Source organism: Porites lutea, chromosome 4, assembly GCF_958299795.1.
Source record: "Porites lutea chromosome 4, jaPorLute2.1, whole genome shotgun sequence".
NCBI lineage: Eukaryota > Metazoa > Cnidaria > Anthozoa > Scleractinia > Poritidae > Porites > Porites lutea.
Window position 1 is genome coordinate 42242427 of NC_133204.1, and position 24262 is coordinate 42266688.

At 37.3% G+C, this 24262-nt stretch overlaps 2 protein-coding genes across 2 annotated transcripts in view; one reads left to right on the top strand and one right to left on the bottom strand.

The window, feature by feature from the left end:
* Nucleotides 1–16941, bottom strand: part of LOC140933662 (Fanconi anemia group I protein-like) — a 31461-nt gene extending 14520 nt beyond the window's left edge. The window contains exons 1-35 of the mRNA XM_073383266.1: nt 16826–16941; nt 15381–15456; nt 14645–14739; nt 14303–14338; nt 12615–12700; nt 12319–12386; nt 11881–11947; nt 11056–11097; nt 10080–10133; nt 9768–9837; nt 9415–9500; nt 9171–9294; nt 8444–8533; nt 7994–8072; nt 7436–7493; nt 7218–7300; nt 6837–6916; nt 6164–6251; nt 5615–5673; nt 4726–4797; nt 4484–4554; nt 4254–4314; nt 3777–3915; nt 3334–3389; nt 2939–3007; nt 2353–2454; nt 2198–2276; nt 1927–2018; nt 1755–1838; nt 1492–1529; nt 1250–1335; nt 1046–1136; nt 839–938; nt 185–264; nt 34–97 (exon numbers count right to left, since the gene is read on the bottom strand). Of these exons, the coding sequence (XP_073239367.1) occupies nt 34–97; nt 185–264; nt 839–938; nt 1046–1136; nt 1250–1335; nt 1492–1529; nt 1755–1838; nt 1927–2018; nt 2198–2276; nt 2353–2454; nt 2939–3007; nt 3334–3389; nt 3777–3915; nt 4254–4314; nt 4484–4554; nt 4726–4797; nt 5615–5673; nt 6164–6251; nt 6837–6916; nt 7218–7300; nt 7436–7493; nt 7994–8072; nt 8444–8533; nt 9171–9294; nt 9415–9500; nt 9768–9837; nt 10080–10133; nt 11056–11097; nt 11881–11947; nt 12319–12386; nt 12615–12700; nt 14303–14338; nt 14645–14739; nt 15381–15456; nt 16826–16909 (2709 nt within the window). The 5' untranslated portion in view covers nt 16910–16941. The remainder of the gene's footprint in view (nt 1–33; nt 98–184; nt 265–838; nt 939–1045; nt 1137–1249; nt 1336–1491; nt 1530–1754; nt 1839–1926; nt 2019–2197; nt 2277–2352; nt 2455–2938; nt 3008–3333; nt 3390–3776; nt 3916–4253; nt 4315–4483; nt 4555–4725; nt 4798–5614; nt 5674–6163; nt 6252–6836; nt 6917–7217; nt 7301–7435; nt 7494–7993; nt 8073–8443; nt 8534–9170; nt 9295–9414; nt 9501–9767; nt 9838–10079; nt 10134–11055; nt 11098–11880; nt 11948–12318; nt 12387–12614; nt 12701–14302; nt 14339–14644; nt 14740–15380; nt 15457–16825) is intronic.
* An 84-nt stretch (nt 16942–17025) lies between these two features.
* Nucleotides 17026–23887, top strand: LOC140933663 (lysosomal thioesterase PPT2-A-like). The gene is made up of 8 exons (XM_073383267.1): nt 17026–17435; nt 19004–19099; nt 19479–19533; nt 19669–19724; nt 19951–20040; nt 20862–20955; nt 21937–21991; nt 22480–23887. The coding sequence occupies exons 1-8, from the start codon at nt 17150–17152 to the stop codon at nt 22621–22623; spliced, it is 876 nt and encodes a 291-aa protein (XP_073239368.1). The 5' UTR covers nt 17026–17149; the 3' UTR covers nt 22624–23887.
* The last annotated feature ends 375 nt before the right edge of the window (nt 23888–24262 follow it).

Sequence of the window (24262 nt, forward strand, 5' to 3'; positions counted from 1 at the left end):
ATAACTTTCTTCTTCGCGGTTGGATTTCAGTACCTTGTCTTTTTTGTCATGGTCTTCCTGTAAACAGCTTTCCCCATTCATGTGTTTCCAGAACACTCTAAAATAAAAAGACAAGTTAGTGCTGATTACTCTAAGCGTGAAAAGTTAAATTAAAAATGTGTAAATAAACCAAAACTGACATAACCTTGCAATTGTACAACAGTGTTTGTAAATATGCTCCTTGCTAGAGCCACCAGGACCAGCACAACTGCCACTTTCATTGATCTGGAAAAACCGCAACAAAAAATAGAAAAGAAAATGTTAGCAATGGTTAAATATTATGACAAAAGAATCTTATACTAGAGAAACAAGTGATGCACCTGCATTTCTGTTATTTTAATTGCTAATTACACTAATTGATTTTTTTAAGTTTTAGTCGCCGTCGTCATGGCTCTCTAGCATCTATCCTTCAGACCTTTTATCTGCGTATAATTTAGATGAAGTCCTTTCATGTATTTATATATCCTATTAGCATGCGTGGCCGGCGTTTGAAAGGGAAGGGAAAGGAATTTTAGGCGCAAGAGAAACGCGAGGGGGCGCGCGAAGAGGGAAGGAGAGAGAGAAGGAAACTCCCTTGCTCCCTCCCTCCTTGTGCGCCCCCCGCGTTTCCCTCGCGCCCAAAACCCCCTTTCCTTTTCTTTTCAAACGCTTGGCACGCAGGCTAATATCCTATATGCGCCTTGAGTATACTGGGTGTTTGGGCCAATTGGCTAAGTCATTGAGCATGTGGAGGCATTCCAGGACAATAACCCTGCAAGTAATAGGTGTGCACATTCTTATCAAAAGGGTTCAAAATTACCTCTTTGAGCTTCTGAAGAGCTGTATTGACCGCATATTTGATAAGGTCCCTTGCGCCTCTCAGCGTAGTTAGGCCTTGTTGATGGCTGGGAGCTGTATCACTGAGGATATCCACAATTAACACAGGTCAAGATATTGTTCAAACATCAAAGAAGATAGCAACATTGAAACCATAGACAAACCATACAATGGATTATTAAACATATACCAAAATAATACTCTTAACAAGGATGCTGAGCACTCCAAAGACAGCATGCTTTTAGTTCCCTGTTTTCCAACTACTGCACGGCCTTTTTTTCCTGTCATAATAAAACACATAACACTTCGATGTAGTCAGGTTCTGTGTGAGTTATTAAAAATTACAGAATTCAGTTAACACTAAATTCTAGCCTTTATCAAAAGGCCACCTTACCAGTTGCATTTGCTTTTTCCTTCAGGATCTCAGACAGTTGGTGATAATTGCCAAAAAGCTGCATTATCTCTTCAGTTGATTCAGTACTAACAACAACAGCAATAGCATAATTAATGACGATAAAAATACAGACTGAGAGCAAACCTTCTTCCAATTAGTGATCTGGCAATAACATTATTTAACCACAGTTACTAGACACCAATGCTCAGAGGTGAAGGACGGCCCATGCAAAAGTAACCAACCTTAATTCTCCTTCAGCAAAACTGTACTCGAATAAAACCTAAACAAAGACAATCAAAAGGGTGTTCTTTCTTAGAAAAAAAATGCGAAGAGATACTAAAAACTAAAGCAACTATCTATGGGTATTTGCCGTCATTGGTCATCTGGTTAGGTTTATACAATTAGTTCTACTTATTCTCTTCTCAGTGAGGATAAAACATCGAAATAACTTTCAGACGAAAAGAAGCTTTTAAAGACAAAACTTGACAACAACTTGAGTGCTTACCTCATAAACTCCAAGAACAAGTAGAGCAAGGATGTTGTTCTTGATACCAACACTTGAGGTCAAAGAAAAATCAGCAGACTTGTCCTGAAAAAAAAAAAAATGAAAAAAAAGGTTGAAAACAAAAAGAGCCCATGTCATGAAAAACCAAATCCACTTAAAATATTATAATTACCAGCTCAAAGTCTTCCATTTCAGATTTATTCATCCTACGTACAAGTGATTGGAAGAGATCCTCTAGTTCATTCAAAATATGCTCCATAGAATCTGAAACCGATATAAGGAACAAGAGTCAAAATGAAAATGTTATTTTAATCAGTTTGTGAAACAGGTGAATGTGGAAAATTTGAGTTCTTCCCACAAGAGTGAGACCTATGACTTGGTGACTAGTCCAGACGCTCTGGCACTGTGCTAAAACGAAAGGTCAAGATTAGAAACACACTCACCATTCCGCTCATCCTCCTCCTGGTTGAAACTTTCAATGCACTTTGCCATTGAATGTAGAAGGTAACACAGCAAGTGGGCCTAACAGTAATGTAAACAACCAAAATAAGAAACACTATTCTTGAGAATAAAAAGGAGTAAAAATTTAAGAACATACCAGTGGTTCTGTGAGGTAAACTTGATCACCTGCAGCTGAAAGGCACGGCTCTAATTTGATAGGAGGATTTACATCTTCATCAGATTCAACATACCTCTGAAACTGTGATAAAATAATATATTAAAGCAGTTGTTAGGTTTTTGTCACAGGCATGCCAATAAAACTGTCATTGGATGGACGTTTGATATGCAAAGAATCAAGGAAATGTCACTGACATACATCTTAGTATCCAATCACTCTTAAGGATGCAATTACAACACACTCTATGGTGTTTGCAACATACATGGCCAACACTATTACTTGTAGTCATTGAAATACAGTAGGTGCGCTTGTCAGCCCAAATGGAAACGCCAGATTAAGGGCAAGACCATGCACTTTCTAGCATCTACCTCTAAGTTGAAGGCCAGCCATATACCTCGTCAGAATGCCTATCCTTACCACAAATTCCTCTTGAAATAGCTTAGCTATTACGTATATAAGGCGGATTGAAAGTCTAATCCTACGACACAGCTTTAAGCAGACAAAAAGATAACCGAATGCAAAAGAAGTAATGGTATCTACAAAACAAAAAGAAAATGCGTTGTACCTGGTTGAAGAACATGTCTAAAATTGGCTGCTGTAGCTGAGGGTTTCTATAAAGCACATGGAACAAACCCTGGAACGAACAAAAAGAGAAAATAACACCGACAGAAAACATTCCAGTTTATAGTTACAATGACTTGCATATGCTATTTATTAGTAATTTTACCACAATTCAAACGAAAATGAAATGAATTTCTGGCTCTTTTTGAAATTATTGTTCAATCACAGCCATTGTACTGAAACTAGAAAGGTATTTGACTTCAATATCGTCTACATTTGGTGAAATCAGTGAAACATTTGGAAGATAAAAAAGATAGATAATTACCGAAGCATACGGTTGCTGTATATAAAAATTTGTACAAATGGTTATATGGAAATTGTAATGTTTGCAGACTATACCTCATACAATTGCACCCTGACGTATGCTTGTTGAGTCAAACATCGACGTAGGTTTCCTTAAGCAGAAAACACCAACAATAAGAATTAACATGGAACCACCATGGCAGGGTTCTAATAACTTGTACAACTAAATGTCTTCAGTGACTGACTAATAGCTCTCCTTAGCTATATATCAGTTTACTTTACCCAAAACACTTTCTATACTGGTTAAACAACGGGTTTACTGTACTTTGATCAATGGCCATTTGATGGAATTGCTCTTAACTTCATGTTCACTAGGTGAGAAGGTTTGCTCTAAGCTGACCCAGGTCAAAAGGAAATAACCTAATGCCAGGCTGCATTGACAGAGGTTAATAGTATGAAGTTGCATTGGCTACTGACGAATTTCCTCGCAGATGCCATACCTCTTGTCTGATAAATAAATTTTCAAGTGCTATATTCACCTAGTATCTCCAAACACAGAGCCTCATTGCCCACTCCACTGCTTCTGACATGGACATCCACTTGGATTTGACTAGAATGTGATAGTGTTTGACTCAATTGGCTGGCCGGTTGACTAGAAGATATACCTCCTCCTAAAATCTGCAAGGTTTCACATCTGTTACTAAGCTATTTGCTCATATGGGAAGACTCCACAGAATTAAGAACTCTCAAAAATGTTGTTTCTAGCTGTGATGGAAAAATAACCCCTCAGAGATATCCTCCAAAGATCCCCTCTATAATAAAAATAAACGTTCCCCACGTATTCAACCATCAAATATTTTGTATAAGAAATATCATTCGGATGATAAGCATGTAGGCCTCAAACAAAACATTTTCCTGTATTCCCTTCACTTTCAAAAGACGCACAAGAATATGAACCACATAATAAGGAGATTAGCTATTCTCTTTGGCAGTTATATACTCATTACAGCTTGTACCTTGAAATTCTTAAGAATGAGAAGAAATCCTGTTACTGCAATCTTACGTGCATCAACTTGCCTGTGAAAATTTTACAAAGTCATTAGCGGCTTAGTGTAATCACAGTCACCCCTATTTCAATCCCTCATAAAGAGCAGACATGCCCAAGAATGTTATGAGGTTCATTGTAATACATTTCATTAACTGATGCAAAATGGTATAATTGAAGGGATAGTAATTTGACTGTTACCTTGAGAACATTGCCTTTCGTAACACAAGAATAAGTGAATCACGTAGGGATAAACTGATCTTTAACAGAGGCTGTAAAGAAAAAAACCTTTACATTTTGTACAAGATAAACAATGATCAGAAATATTTACTGGATAATGAAGCGTAGCACAAGATGCATTGGCATCACCAAAAAGAGTGCCAGTTAATTTTTCACTCTTGATAGAAATATGAACATTGAAAAGAAAGAACTCTAAACTGTACCTGGATTGCTTTGAGAAACCCTTCAGCAGATTTTGGGGGTAAAAAGGACAGATAGTCCAGAGCTTCTTTAACCTGGAAAACACATTGGTTGAAAAACATTTCTTAGACAAGACTGAATAACAGGTATTGCCTTGTCTTATTTTTTTACTACTCATGATATTCAAAGTAATCCATAGCTGAACTGACAAGTTCAGAACCCCTTTCAGAGGCCACTGAAACATGGAGGGTGCAGAGCAGCTATTGATTTGCTTTATTTTTGCTGGTCATGGTTTTGGAGGTTATCTACTAACTTTAAGACTTCAGAACCAGCAACCTGATACAATTAGCTGCTGAAACGTTACAGGTGCATTTGTTAGTCCAAATGGTACAATGCTGGTTTTTTGACTAACAGCAATGATGCACGAAAAATTCTCTGACATTTTTGTTTTGCGGTAGGTCTGCAAATTCTTGTCTCATGCAAAATTCTTCAACATACAAAATAAAAAAGGGTTTTGTATGTCAAAAACAAAATTAGCAACTGAAATTTGCAGGTGCTTTTGACAGCCCAAATGGTACAATGCTGACTTTTTCACTTGGAGTAATGATGCACAAAAATTCAGAGTTTATGTTCTGTTGCAGTACTTCTGCAAGTTCTCGTCTTGCCAAAAAATTTTTCAACATACAAAATAATGTTTTTCTGAAAAGCAATATTGATAGTATTTCCAGAGTTTGTGAAGGCCTAAAAAACATAATAAAAGAATAAAAAGAAACAAACGAGATTGTGGGGTTATTGACTGGCACTTTCCATGATCTTATTTGAAGAATTGTCAAGATGGACTCTCACAACTGCGATTTTTTCACTGTTTCTATTAATTATGTAATAAAGTACTTCAAATTTACTGGTTGTTACCCTTGGCATTGATTCCAGTAACACATGTGGTGCTGAAGAAACAGTGCTGGCTAGGAGATCTGAAAGAGACATTACAATGCCTGAACCTTTTCAAACACTATCAAGCTCAAAGCAACCACCATGAAGTCCCTTACAGTATTATTTCAGAAAGTGATGAAGAATGGCTTATCACATATGGGATAAATGTACCCCTATGTTTAAAAACTTATTCAAAGCCCTGATAAATCACCAGGAAGGACTTTTCAATTTAGCGAACTCACCCCATGTTTATATGTTGTGGCTCAACTTTATCCTTGGATTAAATTTTGTTTTCCTTTGTTTCTGGGTGTGGTAATGTATGATAATGAGTTTTAAACAAAGGAAAATAAAATTTAAACCAAGGATAATATTGAACCACAACATATACACCTTTTATTTCCAAACTATACAACTTCTGTGACATCCCAGTCCTATCCTTCTCAATATTATACACTCAGAACTTAACTGCCTAGTAAAGCACACCAGTGTCCATTAAAGTGTAACGTTTTATTGTACAGAATTTTCTCTTACCAATGTAGTGATTGACTGGTGTAGTTGCCTTAGTAATCACTCTGTTAAGGATTTGTTGAAGAATTTCAGATCGGACCATTTCATGAGCCTGAAAAAAATAACAATAAAGAGCTCAAAGAAAACTGAAAAGGTGTGTAAAAACATACAGATTTATTGTCATTATTTTTCATTGTCTATAAACATTGGCAGGTCACATTCACAATTTACTCAATAAAAGTGTCTCTTGGCTCCAACTTATAATATACATACACTGTTTACAGGTAGCCATTACGACACCTGAAGGAGGATCATGAGATTATTGCTGAATTAAGGTCTCTCCTTACAGATAACCCACCCAACCCAGGAAAGGTTGCCCACACCAATTGGGTCTAAGTCCCCTACTCTTTTTGAACAATGGTGTGGGTTCTTTTACGTCCCACAAGAACCAGATAAGTGAAAGCGCTGTGAGATGGGACCTACGTTTTTTCATCCTTATTTGAGAAGAATAGAAAGTCAAACTGTTTGCAGATGTCATTACAAAGGGAGCTCTTTCTTTTCAGTTACTTAAAGACCCTGTGTTAAAGTGTTGGTCCAGCTGAGGTTTGAACCCGCAACCTTCCACTAAGCAGACTGGCATTCTCCCAACTGAGCTTGCCAGGCTGCAGTATAAAATCTACAGCGGTACAGAATCTACCTTGAAAGTATCAAGCAGAATGGAGGATCCAAGCTTGTACGAGTGTTGTGTTGGAGACAGATTTGGTGAGGTTGTAGAATCTACAAGAGAGCACAAAACACAAGTCACTGACAGACATAAAATACTTTTAGTACTATTGTGATCTTATACCTTAGACCTTGTAATTTTTGCTCAAAGATGTTTACCACAACAGCCCTGAGAAAGCAACAGTTATGCCACAGCAAACCTCTTCCATCTACAGCTGTCCCCTGCATGAGGTAAGGGTCTGTCCACCAAATTTGGCTGACAGTTTGACCTTAGGTTAGTGTTAGGTTAGTGTTTTAACGCCACAATCATCATTATAATGTAGTCTGGTCAATACCAAAGTGCCACAATATTTACCAAACATTTTGGGACCAAATGCATCCATCAGAGTGAAGCCCAGCTGCACCAACCCTTGAGTCACATGATCCCAGCTAAACAAACTATGGTAGAACAATCACACAGAGCAATATTATTGTAATAAATTTACTTGAATCTCTCAGATGAAAAAAAAAATTAAATAAACGTAACACCAGGTTAACAGCGACAAAATCAAGCACAGTCATTTGACCTTTTACCTGTTCTGAACTGTCTCCAGTACCTGATCCTGAACAGAGGAAGATGCAGGGATATTTTCTGAGGTAGAAATGAAATATTCAAAATGGAAAGAAGATTACTTCACTGCTTCCATATTATTAATCCTCTTGCCAGCCAGAGTCTTCACTAACGTAATAGCAAAAAAAGGCTGATCATTGTTAGAGGTTAAAGGGTTAAGCTTATGTACTAAACAAAGGTAATTTTTCCATACATCCCTTAAAATATCAAGTCTGCTCTCTGCATAACTAAATTAATGGGCCACATGTACAAAACTTATAAAATGAGATTTTGTTCTGATCAGAATCCCAAATTAATACCTTTGCCTCATTGACAATAGGTCAAACACACAGTGACACACTTACAAAGAAAACTGAGGGCAAAACATTTCCGAGGTCAACAGCAGTATGTGCTACGTCCACCCGGACGATCACACTCAACCTACTTACGAAATGACTCCTGGGTTCAAACCTTTCACAGTAGGTTTCACTTTGGTGAAATATATAATAGTCTGCCACAAAACCAGCGCACAAGGAGCTCACCTCGCACCCACTTTGACTGCTTTCTTCTCTCTTCATCTTTGAAGCTTCTAAGTACAGCTGACTTCAGAAAGTCAAATATCTAATATTTGAATAAAATTAATAGTAAACATGTTGCACATTGTGCACTTTTAGAATTTATTTTATAATAGTCATAATTGTAGTTTTAAATCTTTTAAGTACATTGACATTTCAAAATGTGTACTAAATATAGTAATGTTTTGCTGGTTGACGTGATTGAAGTAGACTGGTTAGCAAATATATTTTGTTTCCTCAAGCAATCTATTCTAACTGATGTTTTTTGACAAGAATCAAGAGGCTAAACCACATGGAATTTGCAGGCATGTTTACCATTTCTTGCCTGCATCTTATCATGTTTGTCACAAACTGAGATTTGTTGGTCACGTTTCAATAGAGTGGGAACAAAAAAGCTAGCATGGCGTTAATCCTTACCATTTCTTCAAATCTATGAATCTGAGCAATAGAGAGAGCTAATGCAATATTGAATGGAGTCAGTACCACACCAGGGCAGCTTTGGTGAGCCTGTGCAGAACACAATAAATAGATTTACTTCCTAAAATACAATGTACCCTATGGTTGAAAATATCTTGGCAGTAAATGACCAACAACATTACTGTTATGTAATACTTCTCGAACTCAGTGGGAGTTTTCTTAAAAAGAGTGTATAGCAACGTCAAAAAATCACAAAATCCCAAATTTATTGTGGAAAATACTGAACAAAGTAGTACGGCTGAATAATCAAACTTCAAGGCTGTGCTGGGTTGAGAAAAACAGGGCAGAAAGCACAAGAGCTCTGAACTCATGAAATTCAAAGCAACCAACATAAATATTTTGTGCAAAACCTAACAATTCCTTGTCCTGCAAGAGCAGGAGGACATTGCCATAAGAATTCTAAAAGGTACTTGCAGAGTCTATATAGATGGAGTTGTTTTGACATTTACCATATACTCCTGTAATCATTTAAAGATCAAAGGAGCAAATGGTAAAAATCAAAGCAAGTCCATCTATAAAGACTCTGCAAGTAACTTTTCAAACAATTCTTATTACAATAATTGTAACAGGCACAAAACACTAATATGTTATCCCTTTTTCAAAATACAATAATTGTTGTGTACTTACTACTGGATAGTACCTTTAGGAACCATCCATTTGCCAATACCTTTAAATATTTAATGAACTCCTTTCCTAGGTCCTGATCCTGTTTTACAGCAAATGTTATGTGAAGAACTACAGTTCCTTCCATATGGCGCAGCTGGTCTTTGGACATGGTCTGAACTTCTGAGCTGCAATGGCAATGCCAAACATCAACAAAAATCAACCCTAAAACCGTAATACTAGAGAGTAAGGAAACTACAAGCAGAAATCCAATGAAAAGAAAATAGTAGGATTCACAGATAACCAACCTATCCTCTTTGTTCTCCTTGCGACATGTTTCATCCAAGTTGTTAAAAAAAGATGTTACTCCCTCCAGAATGAGCGGTTTGTGACCCTTATGGATAATACAAACAAACACTAATATGAGCAGGAAGACACAAGGCACATACCAGAAACCAAATCTTGTCTAACATTATGTGCTTATACTGGTTATCTGACAGATTGCACACACATGGGTGAACATTCATGCCTTACAATTGCAAAAAAGCTTATCACTAGCCCTGATGAAGAATGTTATAAATCAAAAAGACAGAGAAGGTGTTTTCAGAAAAACAAAGCAATAGAATTACATGTAACTGCCCAAGTAAACAGGATTGCGTACCTTTGTGGAGAGAAGCAATAACTGATAGACGAGTGGAGGAAGCTCTTGAAAATCAAGGTCCTTCATGGCCCTACAGAAAAGTAAAAATGAAAAATCAAGACATTGTTATGATACAATAAATTAAATTTAGCAAAGGAATGTCACAAGTTAAGGGCCATTTCACACATAGTAGTCCTGTCTGCAAACAAACATAAAATAGCTTTAACCCTCCTAACTTTCCAATCGAATATGTCTAATCCAGATTCTTCACATGACATCAACAATCTCAAATATACCAGAAAGAAAAAAGTGCAAAACTGAACACTCACTAACCTTATTATCTTTTCCATTACAAACCGCAGTTCATCTGAAGTCATTGGCACATCCCTAATACAAAGGATGAACAAAAACCAGCTGAGTCAGACCAATGCCTATTTGCAGTTACTTAAGATATGATATAGTTAATGCATAAAGGCAAGTCCCTTTGACAACCTGAATCTGCTGCTGACTGATACTGACTGCATGCTGAGAACTTATGTTTTAGCACTTTAGATAAAGGGTTCAGAATATCAACAAGAAAGAATGGAAATCAAGGTGCAGTTAGAGATATATTTTTCTGATGCCTGGGTTCTTAAAAGACAACAAGGAATATTATTATATGGCTACAATAGAATGCGTGCTCTGATTCGCTGTTTTCTTGTTATGACAGCTGGGCATTATTCTCTTGTAGTGAACGGGCATACTAGCTAGGTGTGCAAGGCACACAAAATTTGTGCTTAACTTGATAGTGGACATCCTTATGGACATCCATGTTATGGTCAAATGACAACTGTCAAAGAGAGCATCCACTGGCCAGTGTCACCTGACTGTAAAGCAGGCTCAAGCGACAACTCATTGAGGTGTTGTGTGTGTTTTTTTTTTAAGTTATCCGCTGACCAGTTGTTGATTTTAATTGATCGCAGACTCAGGTCCATAATGAAAAGGCCAAATAAAAAAAAAACTTATTAACCTCGTTTATTCAGTCATTACAGGGAAATCTCGGACATCAGCCTTGATGTATTGACTGAGCGATACAATACATTGGTCTGAGAATTCCCTGTAATGACCTCTCTCTCGGTTAATGAGTAGTATGTCTAACTCTGTGTATGACTTCCAATAATTGCACTGATAACAGCACAAAAAAAGGAGGACAACCATGGATGAGGATCTGATTTAAGATTAGAAACACCTTGATTTATCTCACATTGTTTTCGTCTTATTCAAAAGCCTAAGGTCACTTGGACAGCTACTAACAAAAACAAAAATTTACCTGAAAATGGCAGCTAGATGTATGGCACATTGAGGATCCCATCTGAAAATTAAATGAGATAACAACTGAAGATGTTTTCCACTAAATTGTTTCTCATGTCAGAACCCAATCAGCTCAATAAGGCAGAGCTTGTGATAAGAAACATTAATTTTCTCACTTTCCAACTTTAAAATCTCAGAGCTGCAAATAGCAATCTATCATTAGACGATGTCAAATCCTAATTCAGTTAGACACAAATACCTAATATTTTCAAGTTGAAGCTGACTTTTGATACTTCAAAGGATTAATTAACCTTTCTTCATAAAAAGAAAATAAAAAAATATTAAAGTCAGCTTAATGTGTGACCAACAAATTTACTTGGTTTATTCTTTCTCCATACAGTATGATCTCGACATTAATGATCCTAGCAGTATACAGGACGCATTTCCAATAAGAACCAAGTATATGGCCTCTCTCTTCATGAGTTCTCCGTACCTCAGTGGATAGAGCGCCCACCCGGTGTTTGGGAGGTCATAGGTTCAAACCCTGTTGAGGACTCAGACTTTTTTCTTTGTCTCACGCTCATGACATATGCTGATTATTTCATCTTCACAATGGTGACCTGGTTGGACATAAGGCCCTTTAAAAAGAGAAATGATTTGCAGGCCTCGTTCTAGTGGAGATATGGGTGCTACAACCCAACATATGCTCTAGAATTTCTTTTACCTAAATTACACTCACCCCCTTCGTTCCCTTAGTCTAGAGTCATCACCACTTTCTCAATGACAAGTAAATAAATGAAAAATGCTTGCACTGTATATCAACAGCAAAATTCAAACTACTGACCTGCTTGAGCAAAGAGTGTTAAGTAGGTGTCTCTTATACTCCTGTCCTGCCATTTCACCTCCACATTCTACACAATAAAAACAATGCCAGGTAATGAATGTACTTAATATTTCTAAGCAAAATAATCTGCCAACTTGTAGATCAACAATGCACAGCTATCTTAGAAGAGCCTAAAAAAGAGAGCCAACTGCCAAGATTGAGAGTGATTTGTGGAAAAAGAATGAAGATAGAGTCCTGGCTGGAAATTCATCGTTTAATTTGGGGAATTTGGGGAGCTATATCTTTGCTTGTTTTAGATCTGTCACTTTCAAACTTGGCAAGTTTATGAATGTTAACATAAAGGTGCTTTTTTTAGTGGTGTTGATGGATTTTTGCCAAATGGTCCTAGTTTGTTGAAGAACCACTTGTTCCACTTGTTCAAAAAGTTGATTTTCTTACCTCCCACCATTGGAATAGAGTCCTTGGCTGCTACAGCAGACAGCACTTTAGGAAACAATTCCAGTGATCTGTTTAGGGTTAAAGACAAGCAAACTGATTGTTGATCCTTCAAAGAGTTAAAGCCTGAGGCAACGGGTGTGTCCCACATGTCATAAAAACAAATGGCTCTGTGGAAAACGACTGTGACACAAGTGTTATATTACTAATGATAAAAAGTTTTGATAACCTGGCATTTTCCTTGACAGCAATCTTTGTGTTTGTATATAACTTATCAGTGAACAAGTACTATTACTTACTTTCCATTGCTTAGGGAACCACTCTTAATGGCATTAATAAACACATCTGCTAAGTCTGCAAGAATGTTTCCAGGAAACGCATCAAGCTATTGAATGAGAGAAAGATTTTGTCACTTCAAGTTTTTCTGACACTGATTATAAAATGATACAATCATACAATTGCTCAAATGTAAGACTGCCTTAATTTTGTGTTGTCTGACATTACAGTGATACAAGTTTTAAAGAAAAAGTAACAGTTACTGTTTTGTTTTGTACAGAATGGCACAGTTGACATACTTGCCACACAACTATTGGTAGTACTTCTTTGAACTGGCAGTAAATGTCTTACTATTTTATATTGTAAAAACTAATTTTTCCTACTTACCGAAAAGCAAATGTAAGGCACCTACAAGTGCCACCGGGCACTGTTAGAGTACAGCCCTGCCTTAACATCCAATTTGTACAATATTACATAGGAATATCATATTTTCGATACTATTTAACATGTATTACTTCTGCAACAGTTCTTTCTGTACATGCGAAAGCACACTATGGGAGAGCAAAGATAACACAGTGGTGAGAATGCTCGCCTCCCAGAGAATGTGGCTTAGGTTCAAATCCTGGCATTGACACCATATGTGGGTTGCTCTTTGCTCAGAGAGGTTTTTCTTTTCAGTGTGCAAAGAAAGTAGTGTCCGATAGCCCGGGACTAGTGGATTTTGCTATTGGGCTAGTGAATTCTGTTTTTAACTTGCCTGACGGGCAAGTGAAGTTTTTTAAGGAATTCAAATTACAGAAGAACTGTGAAATCAATCTGCTCATCAAAACGTTTTTGGGGCTAGTTGAAATAATGTTTGGGCTAGTAAATATTAGCTTCAGCTTGCCCGAATAGCAAGCTGAAAAGATGACTTTCTTTGCACCCTGCTCTGGGTGCTCTGGTTTTCCCTTCTCCTCAAAAACCAACATTTCCAGACTCCAATTCAACCAGGAATGGCAGACAAAGAACCAAAATGTCGATGGGCTACCTATAAATCGTTATTTATTTAGTACGGTGAGATTAAATCTAAGGAAAGCTTATTTGGCCCTACTTTCCTTACTAATGTACATGTATGTCCAGTGTGCAAAGAACGTAGTGCCCAAAAGCCTCGGGCTGGTGGATTTTGTTATTGGGCTAGTGAATCTCGTTCTTAACTTGGTAAATGAAGTGTTTTGGGGACTGCAAGTTACAGAAGAATTGTGAACAATCCTACTCATCAGAAAATTTATTCGGGCCAGTTAAAATAACTCTTGGGCTAGTACACACAGGCTACAGCTTGTCCAAGTGGCAAGCTGTAAAACTGACTTCCTTTGCACCCTGAACATGTAATGTACTGCCATTCATTCACTTTCAAATATTATTTTTTGTGACCTGCCTTTGTAAGCTTCTTAGGACAGTTTCCAAAAGTCAAAACTGGCTAGCCCAACTATGAAGGACCAGTCATTTTGACAATAAAATAGGCTTTTTCCAAGAGTTTTGCTGAAAAAACAACTTTTTCTTGTATATTATTTAGGATTTGACTGATCTGGCTGGATAGTTTTGATTAAAAGTGAAATTCTCATTACAACGGGAATGGTCTGGCCGGTCAGTTCTGACAAATTAATGAAAAGTGCCCTTAGTTTATAAAGAAAATATTACTGTTACTATCTGTTTGTTTAATTTTGTACAGTACCTCCATTAGCAAAAATCCCACAACCTCAGAAGCAACCTGGCAAAAAAGGTGAAACAACTAGTCATCCACCACTGTTTCCATGCTCAAGTGCTCCTAGTCTTTTTTAACTTGTTTCCTTTATTTGACTGTTGATATTTGTAAAGTGAGGCAATGGAATTATTGAAATACATGAAGTGTTGGAATGGCTAGTTGTAGGTAGCAAAAGCATTACATAGACCTTGTCATGCTTTTTTGACGCCATTTTGACAAGTAGGCAAGGAAATCTTGGGGCAGTTGGCTGCATTTTCAGTTGGGCACACTCGGTTGAAATTTTTTTACAAAGTACAATCTTGTGGTAAATACCTTGTTACTAACGTCACCATCATTAAGTACTTGAACAGCATGCTTGAACACAATGGTACGTCTTTCTAAACCAACTTTAGTGTCACAGGGGGAACCTTATAGTACAGAAAAAAAATAAGCTGTGCATAACTGTCAAGGATTAATATTCAAATGTATATACATATAATCACCATCTTCCCACTCAGAGTTATATATTATTATATGTCATGTGACCTTGAAGTAACCAACGAGATTGCGTGCTATTGCAGGCAAAACTCTTGCTCTATGACAATTTGAAATATGTTTTAACAGTATAAGGAGGTGTTTACATGAAACCAGGGTGACTTTTGCACTGGCACGAGTTCACTCCAGTTCCCTGTCATGTCTCTACATTTGTTTTATACATGATACCACCACAAAATGTCATGCCGGTGCGAGTCACCCCGGCTTGAGTTCACCCTGGTTGTTGCACCGGGGCGAGAATTTCACTCCAGTACGAAATCTTACAACGGTATCACGTAAATGCATAACGACCACGATCTTCGGTGTGAATTCGGCCTGGAATGGGTAGCGCATACGTAATGTTTGCGACTTTGAATTGCACATGTATTTTATCAACATGAAGTGTACCTTAAAATAACCCAGATAAGAAATGACCCATGATCATGATATAAACTCAAAAAGTCATGCCGATATGAAACTCGCGCCGATGCGAGTTTTCTCATGTAAACACCCCCTAAGCTACAGGCCTACTAACCTTTGAATACAGCTTTAAGATAGGGAACTGGTTCACCCCTTCCCTCTAAAGCTCTGGCCTCAAAAAGATCCACAACCTGTTTATATGAACATGATGAAAATATAAATAGCACTTGAAAAAATCACAGCTAATGTATCGGTCAAATCGAAGCTTCAACATGCCCCCCCGCGGGCATACCCCGGGCATTTGACACTTTTGCCGTCCCGGGGAGGAGGGAATTTGATTACCAGAGTCTTCCAGGGGGTGGGGAATTTGATCCCCATGCTTTAGGGGTGGGGAATTTGAACTGCACCCTCGATTTCATGTAAAATCTTTGGCGTGGCGAGCTATTTGTGGCCAATTGGCTGCGAGGAAAGGGCTTAAACAAGCTTTGTGCCGTATTTGAAGTATTTAAATTTTAAAATTTTTAATATAGGATTCAGGCTTTGAATGTATGAATGTATTTTATTGTTGTGGTTACAATGAAATACAATACCAATACCGACGATTCAATATAACAACATAAAATAAAATAAAATAAAATAAAAAGGTCAACTACTTTGACCTATATACTGCAAGTATATTAATTAATAAGTTGCCTGCATGCGGACGTCTCCTATTTCCTTTGTTGCGTGCAACAAAGGAAATAGGAGACGTCTGCACGCAGGCAAATTAATAAGGTGAGCGATGATGCATGTCAGTGAAATGGTCATGATGTAGTAATCTCAATGGGTGGGATCTTTTTTTATAGGACGCTTTGTATGTTGCATGACGAAGAAAAGCTGAGCATGCAGTGACCTTGTAGCAGGGATTTCTGCCGCTTTGCACAAGACTTTTGTTCTTAGTAAATACGCTAACTGTGTTGCTCAGTTTTTGTTATATTTATAAAGATTTTGTTCGACAACTGAAGGCGTTTCCGCTGTCCTTCTGTCATTTTTTTGCCTGTTAAATGTCCTTGGGGTGGGGGCATTTGACCCTAGTGTGGGGCATTTGAACGGCATTTTGGCCCGGGTAGGGGGGATTTGAACAATAATTTTCAAAAAAGTCAAATGTCCGGGGGGTTGCCCGGGGGGGGGGGGGGGGGGGGCATGTTGAAGCTTCGATTTGACCGATACATAAGTAAATAGTTAATAGTAGGAAAAAAAAGACACTCGCTTGCAATTACTACAATCACTTGTAAATCAATAAAATTGAGCTTACTTACAGTAAGCTTATTGGTTTTCTGTGGTTTTGTTTTGTTTTAACATGCAGGTCAGTGCTATAATAAATACCGTTGCTGTCTGAGGCCTTCTTGGTTCTAATAAGACAACACTACGGTAAAACAGGAGTGACTCAATGCCACCATCGATTTTTCGAACACCCCCTTTCCGAACCCATTTTCATTTCTCTTTTAAGCTTTTAAGCTTTGTAGGGTTCGAAAAATCGGTATTCCACAACACTGACATCTACCGCTGCAACATTCTTACCTTTTGACTTTTCAGTGATGAAAGAGCCTGAACGAGAGAGGTCACATTGTTTTCTTCACACAAACGAATAATCCTTTCGTCCATGACGCTATATTCATGAAAAATAAAAGTTACGCAGTAATAATTGTAAATCCAGTGGACGCCGCCATTTTGCTTGAAGTTGGCGCCAAATCGCCCACTAACTATCATGGGAAGGCAAGGGTTCTTCCCAAATAAAACGAGGTTTCTGATTGGTTTGTTTGTGTCAGTCTATTCAATGAAGCCAATCAGCGACCTTCTAAAATCAGCTGAGCCAAACGAGTCCAAAACCGTCCCAAATGCAAAATGGCGAACTTCATCGTGACTCTGATGTTTTTGTTTGTGTCCAAAAGTTTCTGCTATAAGCCAGTGATAATTATTCATGGAATTCTCGATCATGCGTCGGACATGGGAGATCTAGCAACTTTTATAACGCAGGCACACCCAGGAACCAGTATCACGCTCATAAAGTTGTATGAGGAGCTGGAAAGTTTTACTCCGTTGTGGAAGCAAGTACCTAATATGACCGAAGTGGTTCGATCCGTCATGCGAGAAGCAAAAGATGGAGTTCACATTATTGGATTCTCTCAAGGTATTATGGTACTACATGGATAGGCAAATAATTGCATTGAATTATCTTGGATTCCCTTCTCGCAGAAAAATATAAAATAAAATATGTCAGCACTCTACCAAGATATTGCTATATTTTCGGGAAAACAATGGCGAGGGAAAGTAACATCATAAGTGTTTTATAAAGTTGACCAGTTGACTTTTTGCATTCCGTGGGTAGAGATTTTGAGCATCTGATGGCCTTGTTACAAATTCACCCAACGCCAGCGCCGCGCTTGAACTTAGCACTTCCGGGTCCAGCGAGACGCTGGACATTGATTTTGTTCATTTCACTTTCCAGGATGCAAAGGAAGTCATTTTTACAGCTTGCCATTCGGGCAAGCTGAAGCTAACATTTACTAGCCCAAACATCATTTCAACTAGCCCACAAAACGTTTTGATGAGCAGATTGATTTCACAGTTCTTGCCCATCGGGCAAGTTAATAACAGAATTCACTAGCCCCATAGCAAAATCCACTAGCCCTGGGCTATCAGACACTACTTTCTTTGCACACTGCTTTCGATCTGAAATTGGGGTAACTGCAGAATACAGTACCATTCACTTGTGCTACTTGCACATAGCTTTTATTCAGTAATAAAAGCACAATTTGAAACTGCTGGTTATGTGGTTTGCTGATAGATGTACATTTATAAATACTAAAATAACTACTAAAAATATAACCTGGCTATTCAGTAACCTGCAAAGTATTCTATCAGTAGTGGATCTAGGGGAGAGCCCAGGCCCCCTCTTTTTTTAAAACAAACAGAGGCCCAGAAGCCTAAGAAAAATTGTTTTCCATAGACGGCCCGTCTTAACTCCAGGTCTGGAGAAGTGCCCCTCACCCCTGTAAGATTTAAGAATCCCAACTGGTAGGAGGCAAGCCAGTTGCAGGCTATTTACATGCTTGGCCAAGGATTGAGGGTTTGTACAGATTTTTGGATCCAAAATTCAAGACTTTTTTCCCAAACAATTTTTTTTCCAGACTCAAGGTTGTCAATAGGTGATCAATATAGACCCTAAAAAAGCAGGAACAAAGCTTTTTTCATGATGCACTGCAAACATATGGTCAAGATTGAATAAGATGAAAAAAAAAATTCACCTGTAAAAGCACTTATTGTATCTTTGAAAAAAAAACCTCGAGACTTTTTACCATTTTTCCAGACTTTATCTCTATTTTCCAGACAATTTCCAGGTCTGAAAAATTGCTGGTCAAATTTCACGACTTTTGCAAGAATTCAAGACTCTATACGAATCCCTGAGGATTTCAACTCAGGACAGCTGAGAATAAAACCAGCTAGCAGTCAGGGTGGGACTTGAACTCGGGGCCTCCGGATTTCAAGGCCAATGTGCTAACAACATAGCCAGTTTGAAGTAAGAATCATGCCTCAATCTGATAATCTGAATTTTACTTTGACTTATAACATAGCCATATAGCAACATTTTAAAGGGGCTTTTAAGAGTGGTCATGTATACAGCCACGGAAAATGTTACCTGTTTTATGAAATTCACTAACACTTTTTTCATACAACTTGCTCTTTTTCTATTTTAAGGTGGAATTACAGCTCGTGCTATCCTAGAGACCATGGATGATCACAATGTTGATAGTTTCATCTCACTCTCAAGCCCTCAAATGGGACAATATGGAGGTTAGTTGTAGTTAGGAAGTTACAAAGAAATTGAATGAAAAAAAACAAGATAACACTATTTTTACATCTCCTACTGCAGATCTAGACGGAACCACCATTTTATGTGGTCATCCAAGCCATGTGAAGGTCTATAGATCTGTTTGCAGGGCAAAGGTGGCACCTTGTTTTCTCAGTTATGCTAAGACCCTGAGTATTGATTCTGCACAGGGAATGGAACCCACAACCTCCTGCTCTGCAATCAAGCGCTTTACCAAATGAGCTAATCCTGCTATGGTTAAAACACAACTTAAAACTAAAGTACTCTTGGGCTGTTTTGAAATACATGTTATTGTTATATATATTTGCATTACTAATTAAAGACACAATATCCTGTTTTTAGATACCAGCTATCTAAAGCCTTACCTTCCTCCAGCAGCCAGAAAGGACCTTTACTTGTAAGTTCCTGTTCCATGTAAATATTAATTTTAACTCAGTACAACAACAATCCATATCTTTTGGAAATTATACCAAACATAATTAAATGTATTGTGTCTCTATGAGAGAATGTTCCAATTTGTTTTATTTTTCAGATTCTTCTACACAAACTATTTTCAAAACAAATTTTCTCTGGCAAACTATTGGAATGGTAAGAATGCAAAATTTAATGATAAACTGAGCTGGCCTTAAAATGCATAAAATCTGTTTCTGTTTCACTGGTGACTATCCTTGAAAAGCCTAACTGACAGGGAGAGAATGATAGTAATCATGACGCACTTACAATAGTGTTTGTATCCTTTCATCTCACAACTAAGATGTTCAATCTAAGAAAGCAGATTAGCCATTACAGTGACAATACATTTTTTTTACAACAGATCCATATCATGAGGACAAGAATTATGAGTACAATGTCTTCTTGCCAGTGGTGAATAATAACAATGCTTCAAAGTTTTTCAATGTCACAGGTACGAATGAAGTTAATAGATCTATACTTATTCACTGTGACATTTTTTAGATATACGCTACCAGGGTGCATTTCCTCTAGATTTATCACCTTTTCATGGTAGGTAAAGAGGTAAAAGGTAAAGGTGTACACAAGCCAAAGGCCCAAATGGCCAGAGCTTATCCCAGTTTCCTTAGCATGAAACATGCCGAGGAGTATTGCTACTCCCTCCTGGATGGGATGCTAGTCCATCGCAGGGTTACCCCCCAGCAGTATGTCACTGGTATCCATTTATACACTTGGGTGAAGACACACAAAGTGGAGTAAAGTTTCTTGTCTAAGGAAACAATGCGACCAGCGAGGCTTGAATCCCAGACCCCCACATCCGGAGATTGAGGTGTTAACTGCTCAACCACACACTCCTCCATGCTAGGTAAAAAGGTGATACTTACCCACACACATGATTTATTAGTTTAAAGACAGAAAGCTCATGAATGATAATTGCTGGCGACAAGAGGAGCCCGCAATCCTAATTCTCCAGGTTGCTATTATTTGTGTGTCGCATGTATGTAGCCTGTTTTTGTTTGTACTTCCACTAAGAATGAATGGAATGCACCAAAGGCAATTTGATCACTCATGTTTTAGGACCTTCTATCACTTGTAATCTGATCACGCATGTTTTGACCACCTATCACGTGAAACTTGCGCAAAGCACAGCACTGGAGCAGAAGCGTTTTGACCTTCGATTGATGTTGCCCGCTTTCTGTAACCTTTGGTTATCACTAGTTTTAATGACAGGTAATCTTGAATGATGACTGTGAATCAATCGTTTCATTTATTCAGATAGTAAAAGATTCAAGGATAATTTTTTGCGGATCAAGAACTTAGTCCTGATTGGAGGACCCGATGATGGTGTCATTACACCATGGCAGTCCAGGTAAAGTGCATAAATTTGCTGGTACCACATTTTTGTAGGTTCTCAATAGTATATAAGTGCATAAGACATACCATAATATTATTGCCACATATAAGTTCCCTGGATATATGCCCCCTACTAGCTCATGTTTTAAAGCTTTATTAAAAAACAGCAGGAATTGCAAAATGTTTTTTGATCCGCTTTCACAAAAAATATGTAGCTTTTATTATATAGCACTTTTTCAATTCAGATACAAGCCCCTCCATGCCCTCCTTAAACCCCTTGGGAAGTTGTATAAGCTCAGGGATTATAAGTGGCAGGTTACAGTATCTCAGCCGGCTAACAATGTTAGAAGGGATAATGTTTGATCATGCCACCATTTCAGTCAGACAAAACTGAAACATTTTTGGATCAAATAATGTTGATTTCAAATTTCTTAAAGTACCATGCAAATCTTCAGCTATAAAATGAGTGTCTAGGGTCATTGATCTTTCCAGTGATTATGTCCTGAATTTTTTTGGACAAGGGGAGATTTTAGTTGGTCGTGACTGACTGATAGACTGTATTTGCAGCGTTTGCTCATGGATAGAGTAACCTTGGGTTTTTGAAATGTCGTTTACCCTTTAAATTAAAGTCAGTTCGACTCCTTCTCCACAATGATTATAATAAGGGAGGAGGGAACAGGTAGGGCTCAGAAGAAAGTCCCATCCATTACTGCCTGGTAGTTTGGGACAAGTAGATTTCCTTGCTTGGCAAGTAACTTTGAAAGCTAATACTTGCCCAATGGGCCAGGTAAGTCATCCCCTAATGAAATAATTAACTAGCAGTAAGACGAGCAAGAAGTGGCCCCGGTGCAAGCAAAATTTAAGTGCAAGCTGCTTACCCAAAGGACAAGCTAGATTTCCAGGTTTTCTCAAGCCCTGAACAGGGCTATTGTTTGTATTTCTAACATAGGCCTTGAAATTCCTGATGGAATTAGTTGTGTATTATCTTATTTTTCAGCCAATTTTGCTTTTATAACATGAACTTGACAGTGGTGGACATGACGAAGCAACAGGTTAGCATGACTTGTTAGATAAGTATGAATATATATATTCATTTAATGTTTGACATCAATAATTCAATAGCCAAACTAAGGTAATCACTAATATTAGCCAAAAGTTACTAAACCTGAGGTAATAGTACTGTTAGTCAGTGCTTGAATTAAAACTGAGGTGCTTATTTCAAGTTCACAATAAATTGGGGGTATTTACTTGAGGAGAGGTACTTATTAATATTATCCAAGTATGCCATATAAAATTTAAACAGATAAAATTATTGTTTTGGTTTATTTTACTCTAAATGAAAAATTTCTTTCAGTGATTTATGTCTTAGTCCATCTCAATATTAATAATAATAAAAACAAATGTTTGTAAAAGGAAACAACTAAGAAACAAAAAACTCAAAAGTCTGAATGTTTAATGTAATACTCCCCTATATGTAAGGTCCAATCTTTTCATGTACTTTATTAATAGTAAGTTGTATTTTGCATGTAATGTTATTTAGATATATCTTGAAGATACATTTGGCCTGCGCAGTTTGGATGAAAGAGGATCACTTCATCGCTACACTTTTTCAGGAGTAAACCACACCCATTGGCATGGAACAAAGAAAGTGTTTGATGAGGCAATAGAAAAGTGGTTAACATAAGATGTTATTTTACCAAATTTATATTAAATATAAATTAGGCACTTCTTGAAATTATTGATTCCCAGCTGGTACAGTGAAACCTGTATTAAGCGGACACCGTATTAAGCAGACACCCTCTATTATGCGGACAGTAGCCGAAGTCCCAAAATTTACTTCCCTTATTTGCTTAAAATAAAACCTTTATTAAGCAGACACCTCTATTAAGCGGACGCAGACACCTAAAAAGTACCTGAAATGGTCATTTCTATTGTTACCAACCCGAATTAAACGGACACTTGTAATCAAATGCCACCACCCAACATGCCTGACACCGGAAATGCAAAGATGGCCTGGAATTGCCACCCACAAATTTTTCTATTTTTACATTAAAAAACTTGACTTGATTAGTCTTTCCTATTTCGTTTTGTTTGCAATGTATAGAGCTTGTTTCACTCATCTGATTTCTTCAAATTTGAGTTGCAATCTATGTTTATGGTATTATGATCAACTGGTCCACTTTGATAAAGAAATTAATGCAAACGTATATCCTCAAAATCTCTGGGAGTATTCTTAACCTTTCCACTGTTCAGTTTAAATGGCATTTGACACCTCATATGACTTTATCTATCGAAACCTATATTAGGCAGACACCCTGTATTAAGTGGACACTACAGCATTCCCCAAGAGTGTCCGCTTAATACAGGTTTCACTGTATTATGAAAGTCTTATGCAGTATAATTTTTATTATATATTTTTAAATCCTTGATTATTCATTGAGAACAAAAAACTATAGGACTCATATAGATTTCAGTAAGTTAACGTGCATTCATTTTCCATCTACCCATTCAATGTTTTCCTTACAGTAGCAGCTAGTAGGAATTTGCGCACACTTACCTGTTAAGAGCAAATTTTCTATGCAAGTAAACAATAAGAGTGTATAAATCATGGCACAATTTTTGAGGTTTCCAAACTCAACTGGAAGTAGAGATTCACTGAAATTTGAAAGCATGAAAATGATTAATTGTGATGAGAAGATTCATACATTGAGGACCTGTAATGTCATGCTAGCCATCTTCAAAATTTTTGTGCTTTTATATTCGTAATAATCAAATCAAATTGAAAGGTATCTAGGATTAAGATCTCTAAAACGTGTCATTTAAACAATAATATAATATATTATTGTTCAAATATTATATTAAAGTTATTATCACTTTTTACATAAAATGTCAAAACAAGTAAGTACACACATAAGTTAAATCATCTTACAGTCAAAAGATGCTAAAAGAGTTAGAGTTTAATAGTGTATAGCTTTTGTTGTTGTAATTTCTGCATGCAATGACTATTTTTGGTTTTAAAGTTTGGAATAAAATATTATTGTTACTTCCTTGACTTGGTCACTCTATTTCAGTGTTTGTAAATTGCTATTGTGGCACATGCAGTCTGTTTAATTTTTCTGTACAAATTAGAAGCTTGAGAAAAGCTTCCTCAGACTAGTTCTGACCATTCAGATATTCCTGACAACTCTTACAGTAAAAGTTTAGGCATGAATCTCATGCTTGTGGATTTGAAACTTCAATCTCATGCCTGTGAATTAATTTTGTGGGGGACAATTCAAGCTATCATTTTCAGCTAGTGGTTTGTGGATCACTGATGGAAAACC